The 21,201-nt window shown below is 40.5% G+C and overlaps 2 protein-coding genes across 2 annotated transcripts in view; one reads left to right on the forward strand and one right to left on the reverse strand.

Annotated features, from left to right (window-relative positions):
• CEP85L (centrosomal protein 85L) overlaps nucleotides 1-21,201 on the forward strand; it is a 114,259-nt gene that overhangs the window by 37,736 nt on the left and 55,322 nt on the right. Inside the window, exon 3 of the mRNA XM_080614542.1 lies at nucleotides 5,740-6,503. Within this exon, the coding sequence (XP_080470668.1) occupies nucleotides 5,740-6,503 (764 nt within the window). The remainder of the gene's footprint in view (nucleotides 1-5,739; nucleotides 6,504-21,201) is intronic.
• On the reverse strand, nucleotides 19,812-19,970 carry PLN (phospholamban; the record flags this gene model as incomplete). The annotated part of the gene is made up of 1 exon (XM_080614543.1): nucleotides 19,812-19,970. The coding sequence occupies one exon, from the start codon at nucleotides 19,968-19,970 to the stop codon at nucleotides 19,812-19,814; it is 159 nt and encodes a 52-aa protein (XP_080470669.1).

A 21,201-nucleotide genomic window follows, 5' to 3' on the forward strand; every position in this document is an offset into this window, starting at 1 on the left:
GACGTATGTCTATCTTAACATGCTCAATTTTCTCATGTTAAAAGGATTTTATGTAAGTTAGGTTAGTCTTTGTAGATTAATTTAGCAGATGGCCATTGCAAGCTTGGACCAATAGCAGTTATAAATAATTTGTTTGCAGCAAATGATATGCAGTAAATATTTGCTCTTGGGCTTATCTGCTGTTTACTTTAGACTCTGATCAGATAGAGTCTGTGAAAACTTTCCTGCTTCAGTTTTATTTGCCTTGTGAGCTTTTAGTGAATCTGTACTTCCACATTTCTCTAACATGGGCATCTGTAGTAGTTGAGTACAGTAAGGAAAATAGAAAAGAATCTTGTAGCAGTTGACTCTACTGTAATTATTTTTTTCTGCTGACTAATTTTTTCCTGTAAAACATATTTCACCTGCTGCTTTTGAAAGCTGTCCCTGTTGCACAGGACCGAGACCTGACTTCGTTCTGGAGTGGCAGCATCCCACCTCTATACAGTGCTTCTCTTCTTTACAGTCCCTTGTTAAATCATCTTCCCAATATGGGCTTCATGTGAGTGAGCTAATTTGACCCAAAGCTGGCTCAAGAGTAGGAAGTTACTAAATTTGTTTGAAGATGTTTCTCTTCTGGAGTTGTGGATTCCCCATCTGAGTATTGTTAGGCTAAATATCGCTGGGCAAATTGTCACTTCACAGAAGTACTAGTAGGCAGCGCTATTTTGTATTAAATCTTAAAGTATCAGTTATGTTAAGATCCCTTAAGCAGGATGGCTGTATTTTAGTGTGTGTGTGGTATGTTGGGGACTTGGAGGTTTTTTCTCTTTTTTTCGTCATATTTTGATATAGTAAACTTGAAGTAGTATGAACAGGGCTTTTAAAAAGGATGGTGAAGATTTCTAGACAGTCAAAAAAAAAAAAAAAAAAAGTAAATAAAAGAAGCCAAGCAAACCCAAGCAGTTCTGTGGCTGCTACTGCATTCTGGAGAGGCATGCTTTTGCTTCCAGAAGTTGAGTCAGTCTCTTAAGGGCTTTTTTGCTAGGGCTGGCCTCTTGCCTGTCCATTCTGAGATTTCTCGGCTCATCTGATTATCTCTGCTCTACTAAGGCTATTTCAATTTGTAAGTAGGTAGAAGGGAACACACGTGTAGCATAAATCTTGCTGTCATGCCATGTCATCATGGTGATTATTTTCCAGTAACTCCGAGGAGAGTCAGACTCTTCTGTTGTTGAAAGTAGCTGTTTTGGAGAAGGTTTCTGGGAGACAATGACGTTTACGTGGTAGAGTGAAGACTCATGGCCTATTCAGCAAGTTGTACGTTGGATTCTGGAATTCTGGCTTGTTGCTAAGGTCCATGGAGTTCATAGTTACAGAGCAGTTCAGAGAAGCATTCAGAAGAACTGACATCCTGTAACAAATGTAAGAACTTTTGTACACTAAACTGCAGCCAAATTCAAGACCTTGAACTTGTGTAATAGAGGCTTGACTTCCTCAGTTTGTCTTCTGCTTGGTTATTAAGAACAATTCAGCATATTTTCCTGAATTGGAGTAATCTACGTCAATGTTGTGGGAGGGCAGAAAGGGAAGGTCAGCTGTTCTTAATACTGGTGTTTTTCTCCGTGGCCAGGGGTTTCTAATTATACCCTGAGTAAAATATCAAACTTCAAAGGCCTTCACGCAAGAAGTGTTCTCTGTTTTCAGTGGCATTAGATCACATGCATCCCATAAACACACGTATCATGTGCATTTTGATTCGTATTGGGTAACTGTATTACCTGATTGCTCTCCTCTTGTTTGATAATATCTCATTGGGAGCACTGAAGAATTGGTCACATATAGAAGTATATCTTGTAGACTTAGTTCCATTTTGCAGCTGAAGAAGTTATTCAGGGTTACAGTAAACCTTCTCCATCTCTTATGTGTTATGACTGCTGGACAACAGATTAAGATTTTAAGTAGCTGAGTGGTGGTGTTACATATCTGGCGTGAGAAATGGATTCAGAGATTTTCTTCTAGTTATGATAAAAACATAGTTGCTTCTAGTGTTTTTTAAAAGCATAACACAGGAAAAGTAAATGAGTAGGAGGTGTTCATTAACTTTATATTGGAAGGTTTCTTTCTTCTCTCCCTTAAAGTGTCTGCTGTGCTGTCTTCCTGTGATTAGCTTTTATTAAGACCAAAATTTATTCTATTACATTATTTTCTATGCCAGATATGCAGTAATGAAATAGTTCAGAAGTGTAACACAGTGCTGTGAGAAAGCTGTTATTCTGTCTACTGCTGTTATGTGGTAGAAATCTTGTAGTGTGTTTTATAAATATAATTTTTTCGATTCTCATTTATGTGGTTTGGGAAGTATTGGATGAGGTATTAAAGTGTCATGACTATTAGAAAAGTGCTCTAGGGAGCTTTGTGGTGGTGCGCCCACCTTCGTCCCCCCAAGTTATTGGGATAACTGGAAAGCAAAATTTGACATGTAATCTTGACCTGCTCGATTGAGTCTAGAGGAGGGCGATGAAGGTGATCAGAGAGCGGGAGCAACTCTCCTATGAAGACTGGCTGAGAGAGCTGGGGTTCAACCTGGAGAAGAGAAAGGTCAGGGAAGACTTTGGAGCAGATTCCAGTACCTAAAGGGGGCATGCAAGAAAGTTGGAGAGGGACTTTTTACAGAGGCATGTAGTGATAGGAGGAGGGGCAATGGCTTTAAACTGACAGTGGGTAGATTTAGATTAGACATTAGGAAGAAATTCTTTACTATGAGGGTGGTGAGACACTGGCACAGGTTGCCCAGAGAAGTTGTGGATGCCTGATCCCTGATGGTGTTCAAGGCCAGATTTGATGGGGCTTGGAGCAACCTGGTCTAGTAGAGGCTGAAACTGCCTGCCCATGGCAGGGGGGTTGGAACTAGATGAGCTTTAAGGTTATCCTTTCCAACTCTAACCATTCTACAATTCTTTTAAGTTTTTGTTGATCAGAGCAGTCTTAAGCATTTAAAGATTCTGGATTCACACAAGCTATGTTTAAGAATGTTTGTAATCCTCAAATAAACACTAGCTCAATGACTATGTGATGCTGAGAAGAGAGCGCTTTTAATTCTGAACTAGGCATTTGTTTACCCATGGCTACATGGAAGGGAAAATCTGCTGCTTGGTTATAGTATTCTTTGGTCAGATTATTTCTGTGACTACAGAAGTAGTGTCTTTCAAATTCCAGGGTACTTTCTGTATTCTTTCCTATTGTCAATGAAATTTTGAAATTTTATGCTTTTTATGCTGTGAGATGTTTCAGAGTGCAGACTGGCTCTTTTTCCAGCTGAGACTGCAGTCAAGGCAGACTGAAGCAATATGCTCTGAGAAGAAGTGTGAATTTTCTCGTATGTTTCAGTGAGCGTTAATAGGAAGACTAATTAGGAAGACTTGAAGCCAAAATTGCTTCCATCAGTTGTAGTTGGATGTACGTGGCATTCCAAGTTTAAGTCTGCTTGAAGAATTTGGAATCAGAAGTGAGGAAAAGAAGTTTAACTCAGGGCTTAAATTTAGAGTAGAATCAGGAAAAATATAAGTCTAACAGTTATCATATGAATAACTCTGTACTCTAATAAAAAATGGTGAAGGGGATCATATATTTATAATTATTATTGGTTTCAATTCTAGTTTCGAGACCACATATAAAAAATGGTGCCTCACAGTTATTAGCAACATAACCCATCAGGCAAAAAGCTGGTAGTATTCTACTCTCCATTTCTTTTTCTCTGATGTGAGCATCATGTTTGTATTTTATGGCCATCATCAGCACTCTGTGAATACCTCTTAAATTGTGTTGGTCTCTTTCAACCAGCTCTGACAGTTTGGTGAAGTCTTAGAGACAGCTGTGTGCTGTAGGTACTATGAAAGTAGGTGGCTAGGTAGGGGCAAGAGACAATGTGGTGTGAGCTTGTGCTTTGAAATGGCAGTGTAAATAGTGGAGCAGGGACTCAATATGAGGCAGGAAGGCTTCTGCAAAAATTTCTACCTTCTTAGGAACCCTGGCTCCTTTGGAGCTGGAAGACCAGTGTGTAATAGACAGGTATCAGTCAAGGAACTCCGTAACTTTCTTGTGGACTATAATGCATTTTTTTTTCTTATATTCTGTTGTCTTGCAAGTGCAAGGAGTGAGAAAGTCTGGTCTCAAATAGGGAGAAATACCTAAGTTGAGGTTAAGGATCTTTATTTCGATATGTAGAAAGAGAACTGCTGCCATTTTCAAAAGTGGCTGCACCATTGGAAGCTCTCTTCTTTTTCCTACCTGAATTTTTTAATCAAAGCAATTTCATACTGTCTATCTGCCATGAACTTAATGAGCAATATGAGCTTGCTGAGGTGCAGCCATGTGACTCAGTGAGAGCTGATCCTCTAATGAGAGGATTAGGTGTTTATTTCTGGTTGTCCATAGCCCGTGATGCTCAGCATATGTCACTGGGTATATGAGAGCTCGCAGCCAGTCCTTAGTAACCTCTCTTTCACCTCTCTCATCTTTGCTTTTCCATCCCCTCCTGCATATCACCTCACAGATTTCTCTCTTCCTGATATTTGGGCTTGGGATGCATTTCATAAATCATGCTGCATATGGTTTCTGAGTGCTGTTGTATTTGGTCTGCAAATAATACACAACCTAAATGGAACATTAAATTTTTCAGTCTTGTTTTTCAGTAAATCACCTGGGGGAAGTGTTGTGCTTTAAGCCCAGCTGACAACTAAGTGACACCACATGGCCGCTCAGTCACTCCTGCCTCCCCCCAAGTGGGATGGAGGAGAAAGTTGGAATTATAAGCGGGAAAACTAGTGGGTTGAGATAAGAACAGTTGAACAATTGGGTGTAGAGGAAAGGACAAAAGCAAAGAGAAATGAAACCCAAGAAAGATGAATTATGCAAATTATTACAGTTGCTCACCACCAGCTGACTAATGCCCAGCCAGTCCCCAAGCAGTGTCCTCTCCACCAACCTTCCCCCAGCTTTATATGCTGAGCATGATGCCATATGGTATGGAATATCCCTTTGGTCAGTTGGAGTCATCTGTCCTAGCTGTGTTTCCTCCCAAATCCTTGTGCACACCCAGCCTCCTCGCTGGTGGGGTGGGGTGACAGACAGAAAAGGGCTTCACCTGTGTGAGTACTGCTCATCAGTAACTAGAACATCCCTATGTTATCAACACTGTTTCCAGCACAAATCCAAAGCATAGCCCCATACCAGTTCCAGTGAAGGAAATTAACTCTGTTCCTGCCAAAACCAGTACAGGAAGTATATTTTGCATCAGTGAGATTCAAAAGAGATGAAGAGTTATGTCCAAGAGGCCATCATTAAACTGGCTTGTTTCCAGCACTGCCATTTTAAAGTGCATTTAGTGAATTTTTTTTTGCCTTTAGAAAATGAGAAGAGGGGTGACGTAAGAGGAATCGGTCCTGGGACTCGTGAATTGTGATAGCTCTACCATTTGTGATATACAAGCTACCTAATATTATGTGGGGAGCTGCTGCTGCCACTGCTTACTACAGTTTTCTTTTTGTAATGATGGTGTCTGAGCAAAATAAATTTGGAAATCTCCCACTTAATGTTTTCCGTTCTCATAATCTTGAATGATTTATAAGATCTTATTTTGTCAAGAAACCTGTTAGCTTCTATTTCTGCATTTCACCTTGAATTTGATGTTTTGCCCTCTGGGCACTGATATTAATATGAGTTCTGTGTTGTACTTATGTGATAAATCTTTCTTTGCAGATCATTCAACTTCAAGTGGTACATCCTCATTTAAGCCCAGCCGATCACTGGTTTCTATTCCTACTGCCCATGTGATGCCGTCTAATGCCAGATCTTCATTTTCCAAACACAGGGAAGCTTTCAAGTCTGATGGTTCAAAATGGAGTACAAGCTTTGTACGGTCAGGAGGAGGCAGAAATCAGGGTGCCTTGGACAATTCTCTTGACATGAAAGATGCAAAACCTGTGAGAAGATGGTCTTCCTTGTCTAAACTCAGCTCACCAAATACTTTCAGCCAAGATGGTAGTAGTCATTCAGTGGACTCCAGGGCTAGTACAGACAAAGCTGTGTCACCACAATTAAGGACAAATGGGCCAAGTTGTTTGCATGATAGCATGGAGTTGCTGAAAATCGAGGACAAAGAAACAGGGAAAAAACGATCTTCTCTACTGGACTGCAAATACAAATTTGAAACATGCAGCAAAGATGATTTTTCAGATTCCTCAAGTAGGAGACATGCCTTAGACTTGACCTACAGTGCCTTACCTGAAAGCAAACCTACAGCAGCCAGCAGTGAAGCTTTTGGACAGAGATATGCAACTCTAGGACAACAGGCTGTGAGTAGAGCTCCCATACAGCCAGCAGTGAGGACTCAGATGTGGCTGAAAGAGCAGTTACGTGCAAATCCCCTGGAGTGCAGGACTGCGGAGGAGCCCTACGGCGTAGCTGCATGGCACGGGCAGCAGCTTGAAGATTTTAGAACAGGTGGTGAACAGCCTGTGCAGGTAAGGCTAAAGCTTGGTGTTCGCTGCCACCATGTGGCATTCCGAAGGAATAACATCAGGCAGGTTTTAATAAAATAGGAAAGGGGACAGGTCCTTTAAACCAGGTGATAACGTTTTAAACTTTGATTAGGAATGCTGCTGCTATTTCTCAATATTACCTGAATATCAGCAGGGATTTTTTGACATCCACCTATGGTTTACTCTGTTTGTTGTTCCGTATCTGCATGAGACTAGCATCTCTTTTTGTGAAGCTGGACACAATAAGAGGTCCATCAAATAACATTTTCAGTAGTTCTTAAGAGAGTCTTTGGTCGCAGTGTTGTAGGGAAGTGGGGGGGAATGTGAATGGTTTTTTGATCTGAGTAGCTTTACAAAGATGCTGCATGTTTCAGTCAGCAAAATAATAGGGTCTCCTGTGTGCCGCAAGGGTGAATATTCAGATTAAGTGCTAGGCATAGTGATATTTAATTCCATTTGATATTACTGCATGTTTTTAACTAATTAGAATCAACTAATGGTAGTCAATTAATGTGATTTTCTAAAATAAAATATGTAAGTATTGTGTGTCATATTTGAAGTATTTTCATATAGAAAACATCAAGCATGTGGTTTTGAGACAGAGGACCCTTTCTAATATGACAATTCGCAGTCTTTGTTTCCAGCTCTTGCCTTAACAGCAAAAGATAGCTTAAGAAGGAAGGCAGTATTTCAAATCTAAATGTTGAGGTGTACCTGTGTAGGTAAACTTGGCTTGCCAAAAACTTCCCAAGCAGATTACAATAGCTAGGATATTATGTGAGCAGAGATAATCTAGCTCTGTGTGTAAATTACTTTTCTCCAGCCTGAAGATATATGAAGTAATTTACTAAGAGCTTTACTTAAATTTTGTTATTTCTTTCACTGTATATTGAAGGCAAGATGGACAAGTGTAGAGGTTCTTCAGATCTTATTTAGCTCTTAATGGTGATCCATATTTTTTTCTTAATAATAATAATAATAAAAAAAAAAAGCTAACTAATATGGCCAAACTGACAGTAAGCCTTAAAAATCTCTCTAAAGACCTGACATTGTTCTAGGGAGCCACCCATTCCATTACCCTTACCACTACAAAACCCCCTCATCTTTCTCTAAGCTTTTTGAAGAGTCAGCGTTGAAAAAATCCCCATGTAGAGGCAGAGGCTGATGGGGTCCTTTCAGAGTCAATGTGACAGAAACTGGCTCACTACTGAGGCTGGGTCAGGGGCACTGCCAGATGGGCTCTTGGCAACTCACAGCTACCAGTGGTGTCAAGGAGCACAGGAGGGTTTAGGAAGTGACTTACTTCCTTCATTTAGGTAAATGTCTCCTCATCATCTCTTATGTACCTTTTGTTTGGGATGGGTGTTCTAGGAACTTATTTTTGGTTAAGTCACAACAACTCACAGCTTTTGATGTCTGGCAAGAACTTTTTCACTGTTGATTGTGATTAAATACAGCGTCTCCTTTTTGTATGAAGGCAAAGTTTCATGTTTGAAATGGATGAAGCCCTGTATATGTTATTGTGGTTATTTAAAAACTTTTGTGCATGCAGGCATTAATACTGAGCTGTGTTTTAAAGGCAGAGCCAACAGAGGGAGCGCAAGCATTAGTTATCTTTTTGGCTGAATTCATAAAAAAGTGCTTTGCAGGTTTGTAAGACTAAAGCATGAAGTTTTGCCTGAACGCTTCTTCTTTTTTTTTTCTTGCTCCTGTTATTTTTATATCTGTATCGGTAGTGATTATATATGTTACAGGATCCATCTAGCCCTGGTTTAGAAAGCTATTGGCTGTCTGGTCAGTCCTGGAGAACAGGGGAAGTCCTTGAAGCTGTGGCCTTTGCTCTGCTTACCCTGACTTCACACTTGAATGTGAGGGGGGCCCACAGGGAGTGTGACAGTAATTAAGGACACAAGGGGTGTGGAGGAGGCTCCAGGTGGCCTTAGCAAGTGGAACACCTCTTCAGAGAAGGTGCATCATTCAGCTATGGGCGTGATGCTTGTACCTTTGGAAATAGATTTCGAAAGGGGATCTGGCCTATGGTTATTGTGTAACATCATGGAGTTGTACATGAAAATTGTTCTATCTAGCTAATGTGTACTATTTAATATATGCTTTTTGAAGATAAACCTTCTCCTTTGTATTTCCTAGGAACAGATTTTGACAGTAAAATGATTTCCATGCACAATTTATATTTTACCATACACTTAATTATTTATTCTCAGTGTACTGCTGATCTTTCAATAGGCATGACCATTGTAATACCTTATTTACTTTTTAACCCTCAGATAACACACAACAGCGGTTCCCGTTTACTGAACTGGGAGGCCGTACAAATCTAGATAAAAAGACTGTGCATTTTCATATAAAGGCATTTCTCAAGGCCAGACCCTTTTATCTAGCTCATTATCTGAATGCATCTAGGTAAATACTCTGTGCTAGTCCAGAAGTTGGGTTTAAAATAAAAGCATGCTTTTAAAATTGTGGGAGATAATGCAGTAAGAAGGAAGGTCACAGATCTACTCACTAGCTCTGTACAATGTTGTAGGCATCACTCTTTCCATTGTATGGGGCATCTGTATGATTTTTTCATGGTGTGCTAACTTGTGTCAGAATTTAGCAGAGCAAATAGATGGAAACTATCTACCCACTTCTGGTGATCTGTGTGGGTGCTAGCGATGTTGATAGAAGTAGCCTGGAGAACATAAAGAAGGGCTACAGAGCCCTGGGAGAGGTGGTTAGGGGCTCTGGAGCTCAGATTGTCTTTTCATCAATTCTCCAGGATACAGGGGAGGACCTTAAAAAAGCTAGGAGGATTGGCCAAGTTAATAAATGGTTAAAAGGGTGGTGCCATAGTCAGGGGTTTGGGTGTTTTGAATACGGGACCCAAGTTAGTAGCCAGGTCTACTGGGGGCTGGTGGAGCTGATCTGACAAGAGGAAGAGTGGTTTTGGTAGGAGGCTTGCCAGGCTGGTCAAGGTTTCTTTAAACTAGATGTGTTGGGGGAGGGGGGCATTGTTTCATCCCAACACACCCAGTCAGTTGCCAGCACCTACAATAAATGCTCAGAGCGATGCAGAGATATTCCAGCCGCTCCAGCCAATGAGCCGGCTTCATTTGGAGCTCGGCTCAGATGCCTCTATACAAATGCCCGTAGCATGGGGAACAAACAAGAGGAATTAGAGATGTGTGCACGACTGCGGGAGTATGATATAGTAGGCATCACAGAAACATGGTGGGATGGCTCCTACGACTGGAGTGTTGGAATGGAAGGTTACAGGCTCTTTAGAAAGACAGGCCTGGCAGATGGGGAGGGGGAGTTGCTATTTATGTTAGGGATAGGCTGGAGAGTATGGAACTGTGTCTGGGGACAGGTGAGCAGTCAACAGAGAGTTTGTGGGTCAGGGTTAAAGGGAGAACAGCGATGGGGGACATTACTGTGGGGGTCTGTTACAGACCGCCTGATCAAGAGGAATCTGTGGATGAAGTGCTCTATAGGCAGATAGGAACAGCCTCATGCTCACAGGCCCTTGTTCTCATGGGAGACTTCAACCACCCTGACACCTGTTGGAGTGAAGGTACGGCCCGGCACAAGCAATCCAGGAGGTTCCTCGATTATGTGGAAGACAACTTCCTTCTGCAAGTAATAGAGGAGCCGAAAAGTAAAGGTGCCATGCTTGACCTTGTGCTCACCAACAGGGAAGGGCTGGTTGGAAATGTGACGCTCCAGGGCAGCCTTGGTTGCAGCAATCATGAGATGGTAGAATTTGAGATCCTCAGGACAGTGAGAAGAGCGTTTAGCAAGCTCACTGCCCTGGACTTCAAGAGAGCAGACTTTGGCCTCTTCAGGAACCTGCTTAGTAAGGTTCCATGGGATATAGCCCTAAAGGGCAGGGGGGCCCAAGACTCTTGGTTGTTATTCAAGGATCACCTGCTCCAAGCTCAGGAGTGTTGCATCCCAACTAGAAGGAAGTACAGCAGGAGGGCCAGGAGACCTCCTTGGATGGATAAGGAGCTGCTGAGGAAAATTCAAAGGAAAAAAGAGGCTTATAGAAGGTGGAAGCAGGGACAGGTGGCCTGGGAAGAATACAGGGATGTTGTCCAGGAAGCTAGGGACCAGGTGAGGAAGGCTAAGGCCCAGTTAGAATTGAACTTGGCTAGGGATGTTAAGGATAACAGGAAAGGATTCTATAGGTACGTAGCGAGAAAAAGACAGACTAGGGACAACGTAGGCCCCCTCCGGAAGACATCAGGAGAACTGGCTACTCAGGATTTGGAGAAGGCTGAGGTTCTTACTGACTTCTTTGCCTCGGTCTTCACTGGCAAAGGCTCTGACCACACCACCCAAGTCTTGGAAGGTGGAGGCAGGGACTGTGAGAATGAAGACCCTAGGCCCACTGTAGGAGAGGATCTGGTTCGAGACCATCTTAAGAACCTGAATGTACACAAGTCCATGGGACCTGACGACATCCATCCGCAGGTCCTGAAGGAGCTGGCGAATGAAGTTGCTAAGCCACTGGCCATCATATTTGAGAAATCATGGCAGTCAGGTGAAGTTCCCAACGACTGGAAGAAGGGAAATATAACCCCCATTTTCAAGAACGGGAAAATGGAAGACCCAGGGAACTACAGACCAGTCAGTCTCACCTCTGTGCCTGGCAAACTCTTGGAGCAGATTCTCCTGGAAGAAATGCTAAGGCACATGAAAAACAATAAGGTGGTTGGTGACAGCCAGCATGGCTTCACTAAGGGGAAATCCTGCCTGACCAATTTGGTGGCCTTCTATGATGGGGCTACAGAACTGATGGACAGGGGCAGAGCAGTTGATGTCATCTACCTGGACTTGTGCAAAGTGTTCAACACTGTCCCACACGACATCCTTGTCTCTAAATTGGAGACACATCAATTTGATGGGTGGACCACTCGGTGGATAAAGAACTGGCTGGCTGGCCGCACACAAAGAGCTGTGGTCAATGGCTCGATGTCCGGCTGGAGACCGGTAACGAGTGGTGTCCCTCAGGGATGGGTGTTGGGACCGGTCTTGTTCAACATCTTTGTCGGTGACATGGACAGTGGGATTGAGTGCGCCCTCAGCAAGTTTGCCGATGACACCAAGCTGTGTGGTTCAGTTGATACGCTGGGGGGAAGGGATGCCATCCAGAGGGACCTTGACACGCTTGTGAGGTGGGCTGATGCCAACCTTATGAAGTTTAACCATGCCAAGTGCAAGTGTAATGACAGGACAAGGGGTAACGGGTTAAAACTTAAACAGGGGCAGTTTATATTGGATATAAAGAAGAAATTCTTTACTGAGAGGGTGGTGAGGCACTGGAATGGGTTGCCCAGGGAGGTTGTGAATGCTCCATCCTTGGCAGTGTTCAAGGCCAGGTTGGACAGAGCCTTGGATGACATGGTTTAGTGTGAGGTGTCCCTCCCCATGGCAGGGGGGTTGGAACTAGATGATCTTAAGGTCCTTTCCAACCCTAACTATTCTATGGTTCTGTGAAATTGCCTAAGTGCATCTTTTTCCTTTAAGGTATCTGGCTTACTGTTTTTTCTTTCATGAGGAAAATGCTGCCTTGTTAATGTGTGTGTGTATATATATAAACACCATGTATATAAAAGTAACTGGAAATTTTAATGCAGTGAGAGATACAGAGATACTACAACAATCTTCATTTCAAAACAGAAGTAAACTGCATGCATACCTAAACACTGCTGAATGAAAGTTGTGACATTTTAATCGAAAGAAAAAGGTAAAATATTCTTCAAATAATATTGTTGCCACAGAAAAGTTTATTCCAATATCAGCCGAAAGCTAGTTTTTCTTTTCAGATCCTGGCAGTTAGGGAAAATGTTGACAATAATTTTTAGTTAATGTCACATGTTGATAAACCATACTTTTCATCAAGATAAAACTTTTTAACATGAGCAGTTATCACCTTTGCTTAGTGAACTCCTTCACTGTGAGCCACAATTAAGCTCTTTTGTTCTGTTCCGTTTGCTGTGAAGTTGGCAGTCCAACAACTGTGACTCTGTTCATTACTTTGTGTATATGGGCTCAGTCTGGAGTAAGTGCCAGCAGATGATGGGAAACCGAACTTGGACCATGCTTGATTGCAGAAAGAGACTTGGCACTGATTAGCTGATAACTTTGCCAGTTTTATATTTCATCGTAAGAAAATGCATATTTCAGTTTGAGTGATGTATTTCAGCATTTGTTGGCTTCATTCCTAGTTGACAGGAGGCTGCTGGGGTTGTATATTTTTCTTTCTGTGTGCTAACAGCAGGGTTTCTTATACGCTTCCTTTGTATGTAATTTTGGATCTGGGAATACATGATTGTTAATGACAGTAGTAGTAAAAAGGAATGTATGACTTGTTTTTTGTCAGGGCTACCTCATTTATCTCATTTTAGCTATTAAACTGTCACAGTGTTTTCCATAAGATAGGAGAACCTTTGACTATGCATACAGACAAGTAAGCTTTGTAGAGTCCTGTACACTCCTGAGTGGAGTATCAGTGAATAGCCATTTTGTTGGGAAAATATTTTTTATTCTTTAGACAAGAGTGGGCTTCATATCAGTTTGTGTGGTTTTGGTATGCTTCGAGCCATCTATGTCAAGCATCAGCGGAAATCTTCCTAAGTGATAGATAACTCCGTAACTGTTAGGGCGTATATCCCTTGTATATATATTTTTTTTTAAAAAATAGAATATTTCAAGATTATCAGAGTATTTAATAAAGTGCTTGCAGTGATGTAGCTATGCAGAGTTTTCTGCTTTAAATGCAAACAGACAGGAACTGATATTGCTATGTCAACATTAAAAAGTTACAGATATGTAATTTGCAGAAGCTGTTTTAAATGTTTATTGCACATAGAGCAGATAGGAGAAAAGCTTTTAACTATCCATGCTGGCCTAGATAATTGTGCATAGAGTGAAATGTGGATGCCTGTTAAGGGTAGGATTGGTATAAGCTGTGTTTTGCTAGGCATACTATCATTTCATAGGAAAAGTCTTGTAGCTCCAACGTAGATGAGTCTCTTCCAGATCACTGAACCACCCACAATATCCAGTAATCTGGAAATCCCGAGGATGAACAGGAGTCGATCAGCTCTGTAATATACTTGGCACTTCTGAGAAGTGCTGGATCAACAGTGGATGTTCTGAATTGGGGATGTGCTCTTGGCAATCAAAAGCTGGAAGCTGGGGCTTCCCCGCCCCACGAGCAACGTTGGCCTCATTTGCATGTGTACAGAAGACCGTTAATGTGTGTATGTATGACATTAAATTCACTGTACAGTACATATGCATTGGTATAATTTGTTCCCATGTTGTCCTTGGGAAAGAGAGGTGCTTGTTTGGCCCCAGTGTGATACATAAAATGTACTTCTGGCCACCTTCTTTCCCAGTGTGTATCAAGTGTATAGAGCTGCCTGCCTTCTGGGCAAATAATTCCAGCAGAAATGAGCTCTTCTTGGTCACTGTCCTTCCAAGGACCTGTGGGGAAACTACATCCTGTGAAGGGCGATAGAAGAAGGTTGTGTAAGAAGCTTATGTTGCATGCTGAAAGTGAGGACAAGCTATGGCCTGGATGATTGCACTGGCAAGTAACGAGTGGTGTGTCAAATATGTCTTGAGGGTTCCCACACTGCCCACTTGACCTGTGCTTAAGTGGTAAATGCGGCTTATTGAGGCTGTAGGACACTTCCTGGGTTCATGCAGATGCACCTATCGCTTGAGTGCGGGTCAGTGTTAAGGGCTCCTAGGGAGAGTTATGATAACCCTGATGGTAGTTTACTTTTCAGTTGTTTTGACAGCTTCTTCTTTTGATACTGTTGGATAACACTAATGTCTTCTGGCTCTTAAGGTGTTGCTGTGAACTGTAGGTGGTCAAAAGAGGTATAATAATTATGTTTTCATATTTAAACTTGTCCCCATCTCGGTTGCTACAAGCTGTTTTTCATGGATATCCTTGTTTCCATCTACAGCATCTGTGCTTTTGCTCTCCACAGATAATTTGATGCATGCTGTCAACCCAGTGGAGGTGTTAAGCTCTGTCTTCCTGCTGTTTCTGTGTCATTTCCCATAATGTTCTACAGAAACTCCATTTAAAAAAATTGATTTCTGCTGTCCCTTTTTTGCAGAAATGATGTTCTTTGAAGGCTGCATATCTTTTGTAGGTCTTTAAATGCAAGTCAGTTGTAGCAGTGTGAAAACTACAGTAACTGCTGACACATACTTGGATTTCTTCAGGGACCCAGCAAGGCTTTCTTTACTCAGTGGCAGGTAGACAATTGTGGACACTTTTAGGATTGCTTTCTGATAAAATAGGCATGTGGATACTTTGTCATGGATTTCAGTTTCTGCAGGCTTTGCATATTTATATTCAGATAGTTTGAAGTGTCTACATTATCATTGCAAAGCAAGACTTGAAGCATAACCTCTCAGAGGTTCACATCATCTTCACAAGGATAAATGCGAGCACCAGAACCAAGACAATAAGCAGAAAATTGAGCAGCAGGTTGACACCTCTGTTGTTAGCAAGATCCATGATGTGCATCAGTCTGCCCTCTTGTGCTTGCTGCAGACTCTTGATGGTAGATTTGGGTTGTTCCTGCAGTAGTAAGCAGTATAGAATCACACTTAATTTCATTGTGTCCTCGGCTGTTTGCCTGGTTTTCATTTCCACCACTTAAGAAAGAAATGTTTTACAATAACTGTTTCCACCTCCCCCCCCCAACAAAGGAATGTGGATGCTCCTTCAAGTCTAATTTTCCAAATGCCTTAAAAATAAAAGAAAAATAAAGTTAATGATAGCTTTCATCTTTGCAGGCCCATGTGATTTTTCAAAAAGAATGGCTGTTCTCAACACTTACTTGTTTCAGCAATGGACTGTTGAATATTCGCTTCTAAAAGATCTCTGTAGGTGCAAAAACCGCTCAACTTTCTAATCTGTGCAAAAAGTCCTGGAGTATTTCCTACCCTTCTAGGGTTTGGCATCGTGCAGTGCAGTGGGTAATGTTTTGCCAGCAGTGTGCTGTGTAGGATTAATTGCAGCTTTGCAAATGCCTTATTAAGAATCTAGATTGGGCTGGCAGAGGATGCATCCTTCGTGCTTTTAATAGCACATACGCAATAGCTTATTTTAAGATAGTATTAATAACTTAGCAATAGTGTTTTATTTATAGAAAAAATAAATAAAAATGAAAGCAACAAATAGGATCACTCAGCCCTAACAGTGAAATGTTGCCAGAATGTCCTTTTAATAACCAGCTGAGGTTTTAGGAAATGCCACAAGAGGGCAGTGTTTTATAGTTTTATGTTTTATTAAAAAAAAAAAATTGCACTTTTTGTATTCTTTTATCTTACAATACAATGGGCTTATAAAGCAATCTGTTTGACTGAACCAACTGTTGGATATTACAGTAAATCTGGGGTCTGTTTTAAATAATTTATATTACCAGGGTTCTTGCTGAGATGAGCAGCAGGATTGAAGGAATCCTTAATTATAAATTGCTCTGGTTTTAGTCCTTGCAATGAGCAAGAGGCTTTGCCTATACCCTTCCACAACCAAAAGAGATTCTCTTCTCTACCCCCTTGTTTTTAACATCTAAGCCAAAATTAAAAGGAAAAACTACATTTGTGGTTAAATAAAAGATACCTATGGATCTTGTAGGACTTCACAAATATTTTCTAATTGTATTCTGACAGATGCTGTTTATTAATAGCCATACAAATACGGGCATCTGGCCTATAATCTATAGTATAGCAGTATGCACCTGGATATGAACAAGAATACTTCCTAAATGACTGCTTTTGTTACTCTCCTCTAATTTTGGTGGAAAGGATATAGGTAAAGTACATTTTGGCATGAGTGCATGTGTCTGACGTGATTATTGCTCTGTGTGCAGTTGTACCAAAACTTGCATAGAAGATCTTTATGCCAAGGGTGTTGGCAAATATTTTGTGCATATTTTGTGAATAATTTTGTTTAAGCCTATTTTACACTTGTCTTTCCACTGAGTGGTTCAGTTCTGCTGCTCGGAAGGGCAGTTGTTGGTAAATTGGTGCAGAAAAATCAATAACTGCAAATACCTGCTGCCCTCTAAAGTGCCTCACTCTGGCTAGTGTTGATTAGAGCAAAATTTCAATGCTGAAATGGGTCATGTCTTCACTTAGAGAAAAATGGGTAGATGTAGCAGTCTTTGCTGAAGAATGGCTGAGGAGACGCATCTTTATAACCAGCATAATTTTGTTCCTGATTTAGCTCTTTTCCAGAGTAAAATTGCCACTGAAGTTTGTCTTTTGTGGGGTTTTTTTTTTTGAGGAAGAGTAATACCAGATTGTTGCCTCTTTGGCTATCTTTATTTACTATCAGTATGTAAGATAAATTTAGCCTTGGGTAGAGTGGAACAGAGAATTGAAAACTTAATCCAAACTACATGCTGTGTTTGGAATTTTTATTACAGCTCATAAAAGTAGTGAACATTTCCATTACACTTCCATTAAATTCATTAGGCTCTCATGTGCACTTGTTACTATGAATTATGTGATCTGGATATGGCAAAATAGGCAAGATTACTGCTGAAAACCAAAACAGAATAAATAGAAGTATCAAGAATTAGAAAGCTGGGTGATGATTTGCTCTTTTTCACATAACTTTAATAAGTAGATGATAGAATGCTTCTAAATGGAATTGTATTTAAGCATCTTATTTTACACATTAACATATTTTCAAGCAGTCATTTTAATAAATAAAAATACAGTAGATGTTAGTTTTAACACCCATATAAGTATACAAAGAAGACTGTACTATATACAAAAGGTTTTATATTTGTAATCTCTGGCTTCAGTTGAAGAGATACAGAGGATGGTAATGAGGATGGTAGCAGATTTTATGATCATCATAATCCTAAACCACAAATGAACTATGCAGTACATGCAATTTATTTGCACTGCAGTAGAATAGTAGGGCTTCCAGTTTATTTATACTTTGGTTTTGTTCTTAGTTGTTGTTGGTTTATGTCTTGTTTTGTTTTTCTAATAAATAATGGCTTTTCAGCTGCCTATGAGGAAACTGGTGGGTTTTTTATGACAGAGGAATGGGAGTTTTATTTTCCTAGTAATGTTTTACTTTGATTTTTATATATTACTGGTTTATGAAACAAATAACCCCACTGTGTCCTCAGAATGTATGTACTGATATTTTACTCTAACACGTTTTTTCTTCAGGAAACTTTCAGTACTATAAAACTATTGTCTATTTCCAGTAGAGTTTCTTGGAACACCTCCACAGCAAACTAAAACTGGAAATCCTATCCATCACAAAAACACAGATGTAAAAAACAGAAGAAAGTAGCTTTATATTTTTCCATTCCCTTCCCACCCTGAAGTGCACTGTTTGTGGCTTTTCTTAAGAAGAAGAATTAATAGAAAATTGTGCTTACTAAAATCTCATGCATTTGTGAAAGTGGTCAGAATGAATGAAAGGGAAATTAAGATTATTTTGACAGTTTGAATCAGCAATAGTCATATACTAATTTGCAAGTGGGGATGTGTGTTGCCAATCTCATCAGCACTTGCCCTAATCCTCTTAGAGTAGCTAACTAATTTCCTCTAGTGATTAGCCTTATTTCAGAAGTCTGGTCTCTCAACATCCTGTTTGCCAAAGAGGAAGTGCATTACCACTGGCCTTACTTGCATTCCATCAAATACAGAGTTTTTTTCCAAACATTTCTTCCCTTCCTGCTTAGGTGTTCAGCATCAACCTCCACTCATAGGATACTAAGTCTTAAAGTCAGAATGCAAGATTAAGATAAACTTGTTCTAACTTCTGTATTCATCACTAGGGTTGCTTACACAGAATGGTATAGAAAGATGCCTGTTTAAAAATTGGATTTCTCTTTGACCTTTGTCTACCTTGAACTTTCTTGAAAATAGGAAACTGTATAAAGTTTCTAGGAATTTAGCTCAGTGCCAGCAACATGTAGGAGGGTTAGAAGTCTACTGCCCAGTCTTGTTACTGAAAACTGTTGGAGTAGAAACTTCATCTTTTATGGGTACAGACTGTGGTTTATATGTTGAAAATGTACTTCTGCAATGCTTTGTGTCCTGTGCCTAACTGTTTATAATTTATATGTATGATTTATTTTAGGGAAATACTTGCCTTTTTTCCCAAACAAGCATTTGTAGGTGTAGGTGGTGGTGTTACTTGTACAATACACTTCAACACAGCAGTAAGGGTGACCTAGACCTTCCTCATTACCGTATCAGATATAAGCTACCTTGTGTGACATTGGCAAATACCAAGTTCTCTGTAGCGTCAAGTTAAGGAAATTGTAAGTTACATCAGGCCATAATAAAGGTGTCTGAGCCAAATATAAAAAACTCTGAGAATTATTTCTGGGTTATGCCAACTGTCATGTCAGTTAAATGACTATAGAAAATTGAATCTTTGATACCAGTGTGGAAGTCTCATTTTTTTTCTGCAAAATACAGTGAAAAAACTTTTCAGATGTTACTTAGTTCTGTAAGGATGTATTGAGTGAAAAATACAGTAAATGAAGATGCCTTTTTATTTATTTTTTCCTCCTTTCTCAAATCCAGGTGTGTGGGTTGTGTGTATATATACACACACACGAGACTATATATCGAAAAGATCCCTTAAATAAGGAGGAAAGCATATGAAATGGGATTTTCTGTCAGGGTTAGAAGAGATTTTTGGCTTATTTTCATATTTCCTTAAAAAAAACACTAAACCGATTTGAATGCCTTCAGTTGATAATGCAGAGATACAGCATCTTGGAGTAAGCAGAGCAGAAACTTCCCTAGGATGCATTGAGGGCTGTATGCCCGTAAATGTTTTTTGGGCAGACAAAGGTCAAATTTGGAACCCCACCAAGGGCTTAAGGACTTTTAGAAAAACCTGAAGACACTCTGCCCGCCACAGAAGTGAAGTTGCCATTTGTGGGATGTAGCTAAAACATTGAGGAACTTACCAACTCCATGAAGAGCAGGTACTTTACCCCATTCGGAAAAGTCATCTCTTGACTGAGACATAAGGTCATGCACAGCTTTGTAACAACAGGCTCTAAACACCGTACTGTACAGGAGTAGTGTGTTTTTAATACATGTAGCAGGTAGTAAGAGACAGTGCGATAGTTGGCATACAGCTCTAGTCCAAGTGCTAGCCCCTCTCACAAGAGGATCCTTGCATTGGGAGTTGCAGCGTAGGTGTCTTCCCTCTGGGGGTGACTCTCCTAGAGGACAGTGCAGAGAAGTGCTGGAACTTCAGAGGAGCATCACAATGATACAGATCAGCAAGAGGCAAATTAAAATCAGGCAGAAATTCACAAAGAGCTCTTGGAGCCTTTGGCGTGCTTGTGGGTTCACCTCAATAGTTGAGGCTCTCCTCAGAGCAGAGCGGGCCATGTATTGGACCTTCTCCATGGCAACAAGAAAGCAGAGGGCACAAATCAAAGGTTTTAAGAGGGCAGGAAAGAAGAAAAGTTGTCAGGAACAGTGCAAAGTGCCTATTATCTTCTCTTTTTGTTTCAGACAGCCTTTGTGGAGCTGGGAAAGCAGGAAAGTGAAGAGTTAGAAATACAGAAGTGTTTTGATCAGTACAAATAGAGATTGTTTTGAAGTTCTAAAAAGCTTGAAATTAACAGGTTGCCTTTACAATTTTATTTTTTCAAGTTTACGTCTGTGCTGTATAGTGCTTCTTCTCCTGAAGGCTATGGAACACCTGCTTTTTTACAGTGCTGGGGAATTGTAAAATGGAAGTTGTGCATATGTGGGTTTTATCCACATCATTGATATAGGTCCTAATCGTTTTATCCTTTACAGTTTGTAAAAAGGCCATGGCTGATTTCCCTCCCACCTCCACTTCATTTGTTCAAGACAGGTGAAAGCCTGATGAAATGATTAGAGTCACAGACCTTTCAGCAAGGAGATCTGGATATTACTGCTGGCTGTTATTGACCTGGTCAGATAATCTGATTTACCAGTACCTTATTTTGGAAGGTGTGGGGGCAAGAAATCTTGTTGAAGCATTTCCATTCCAAATAAAAGTTCTTTATGGTGTGTAATTAAAAGCTAATGCATCACTTTTATAGGGAATTTTTAGTAATACATTTCTCAACAGACAAAACAGAGTAAGGACTAATGTGTTTTTTTTGTAATACACATCTAGGACAATGTGTTACTAAATGTAGGTGCAAAGGCAGAGCACTGCCATGAGGAGCAAAATAAAACGTGTATATAACTTTGTCTCTGAATTGTTTTATTTCAAGTATATCTTAAATGCAGAGGGTGCACGGGGTGTCAGTTATCTTAAAATTCTCAAAGAGTAGTTGCAGTGTAAAACCCTCCTGTATGAACTTTCCGTGACAAGAGGCTGGCTTGGATATATGCATGCTTAGCTTATAGTGAGGTGGAATCTGTAGGAGCTGCCACAATATGAAAACTTGGTTTTCGAGATGATGTTGAGACATGCATCTCTCAAACTTCACTCCTTAAAGCTGCACTTGCGCCTGAATGTTTTATGAATTTATATTGTGATCATCTCTTTCCCAGAAAGCTTTTCCTTGTCAGGTATCTGCTGCCCAAATAACATGGTAACTGTGACTGAATCAGATACTGTGTGGTCCACGAATTTGTCTTTAGATGTGGCTAAAAT

Source organism: Psittacula echo, assembly GCF_963264785.1.
Source record: "Psittacula echo genome assembly, chromosome: 4".
Taxonomy (NCBI): domain Eukaryota; kingdom Metazoa; phylum Chordata; class Aves; order Psittaciformes; family Psittacidae; genus Psittacula; species Psittacula echo.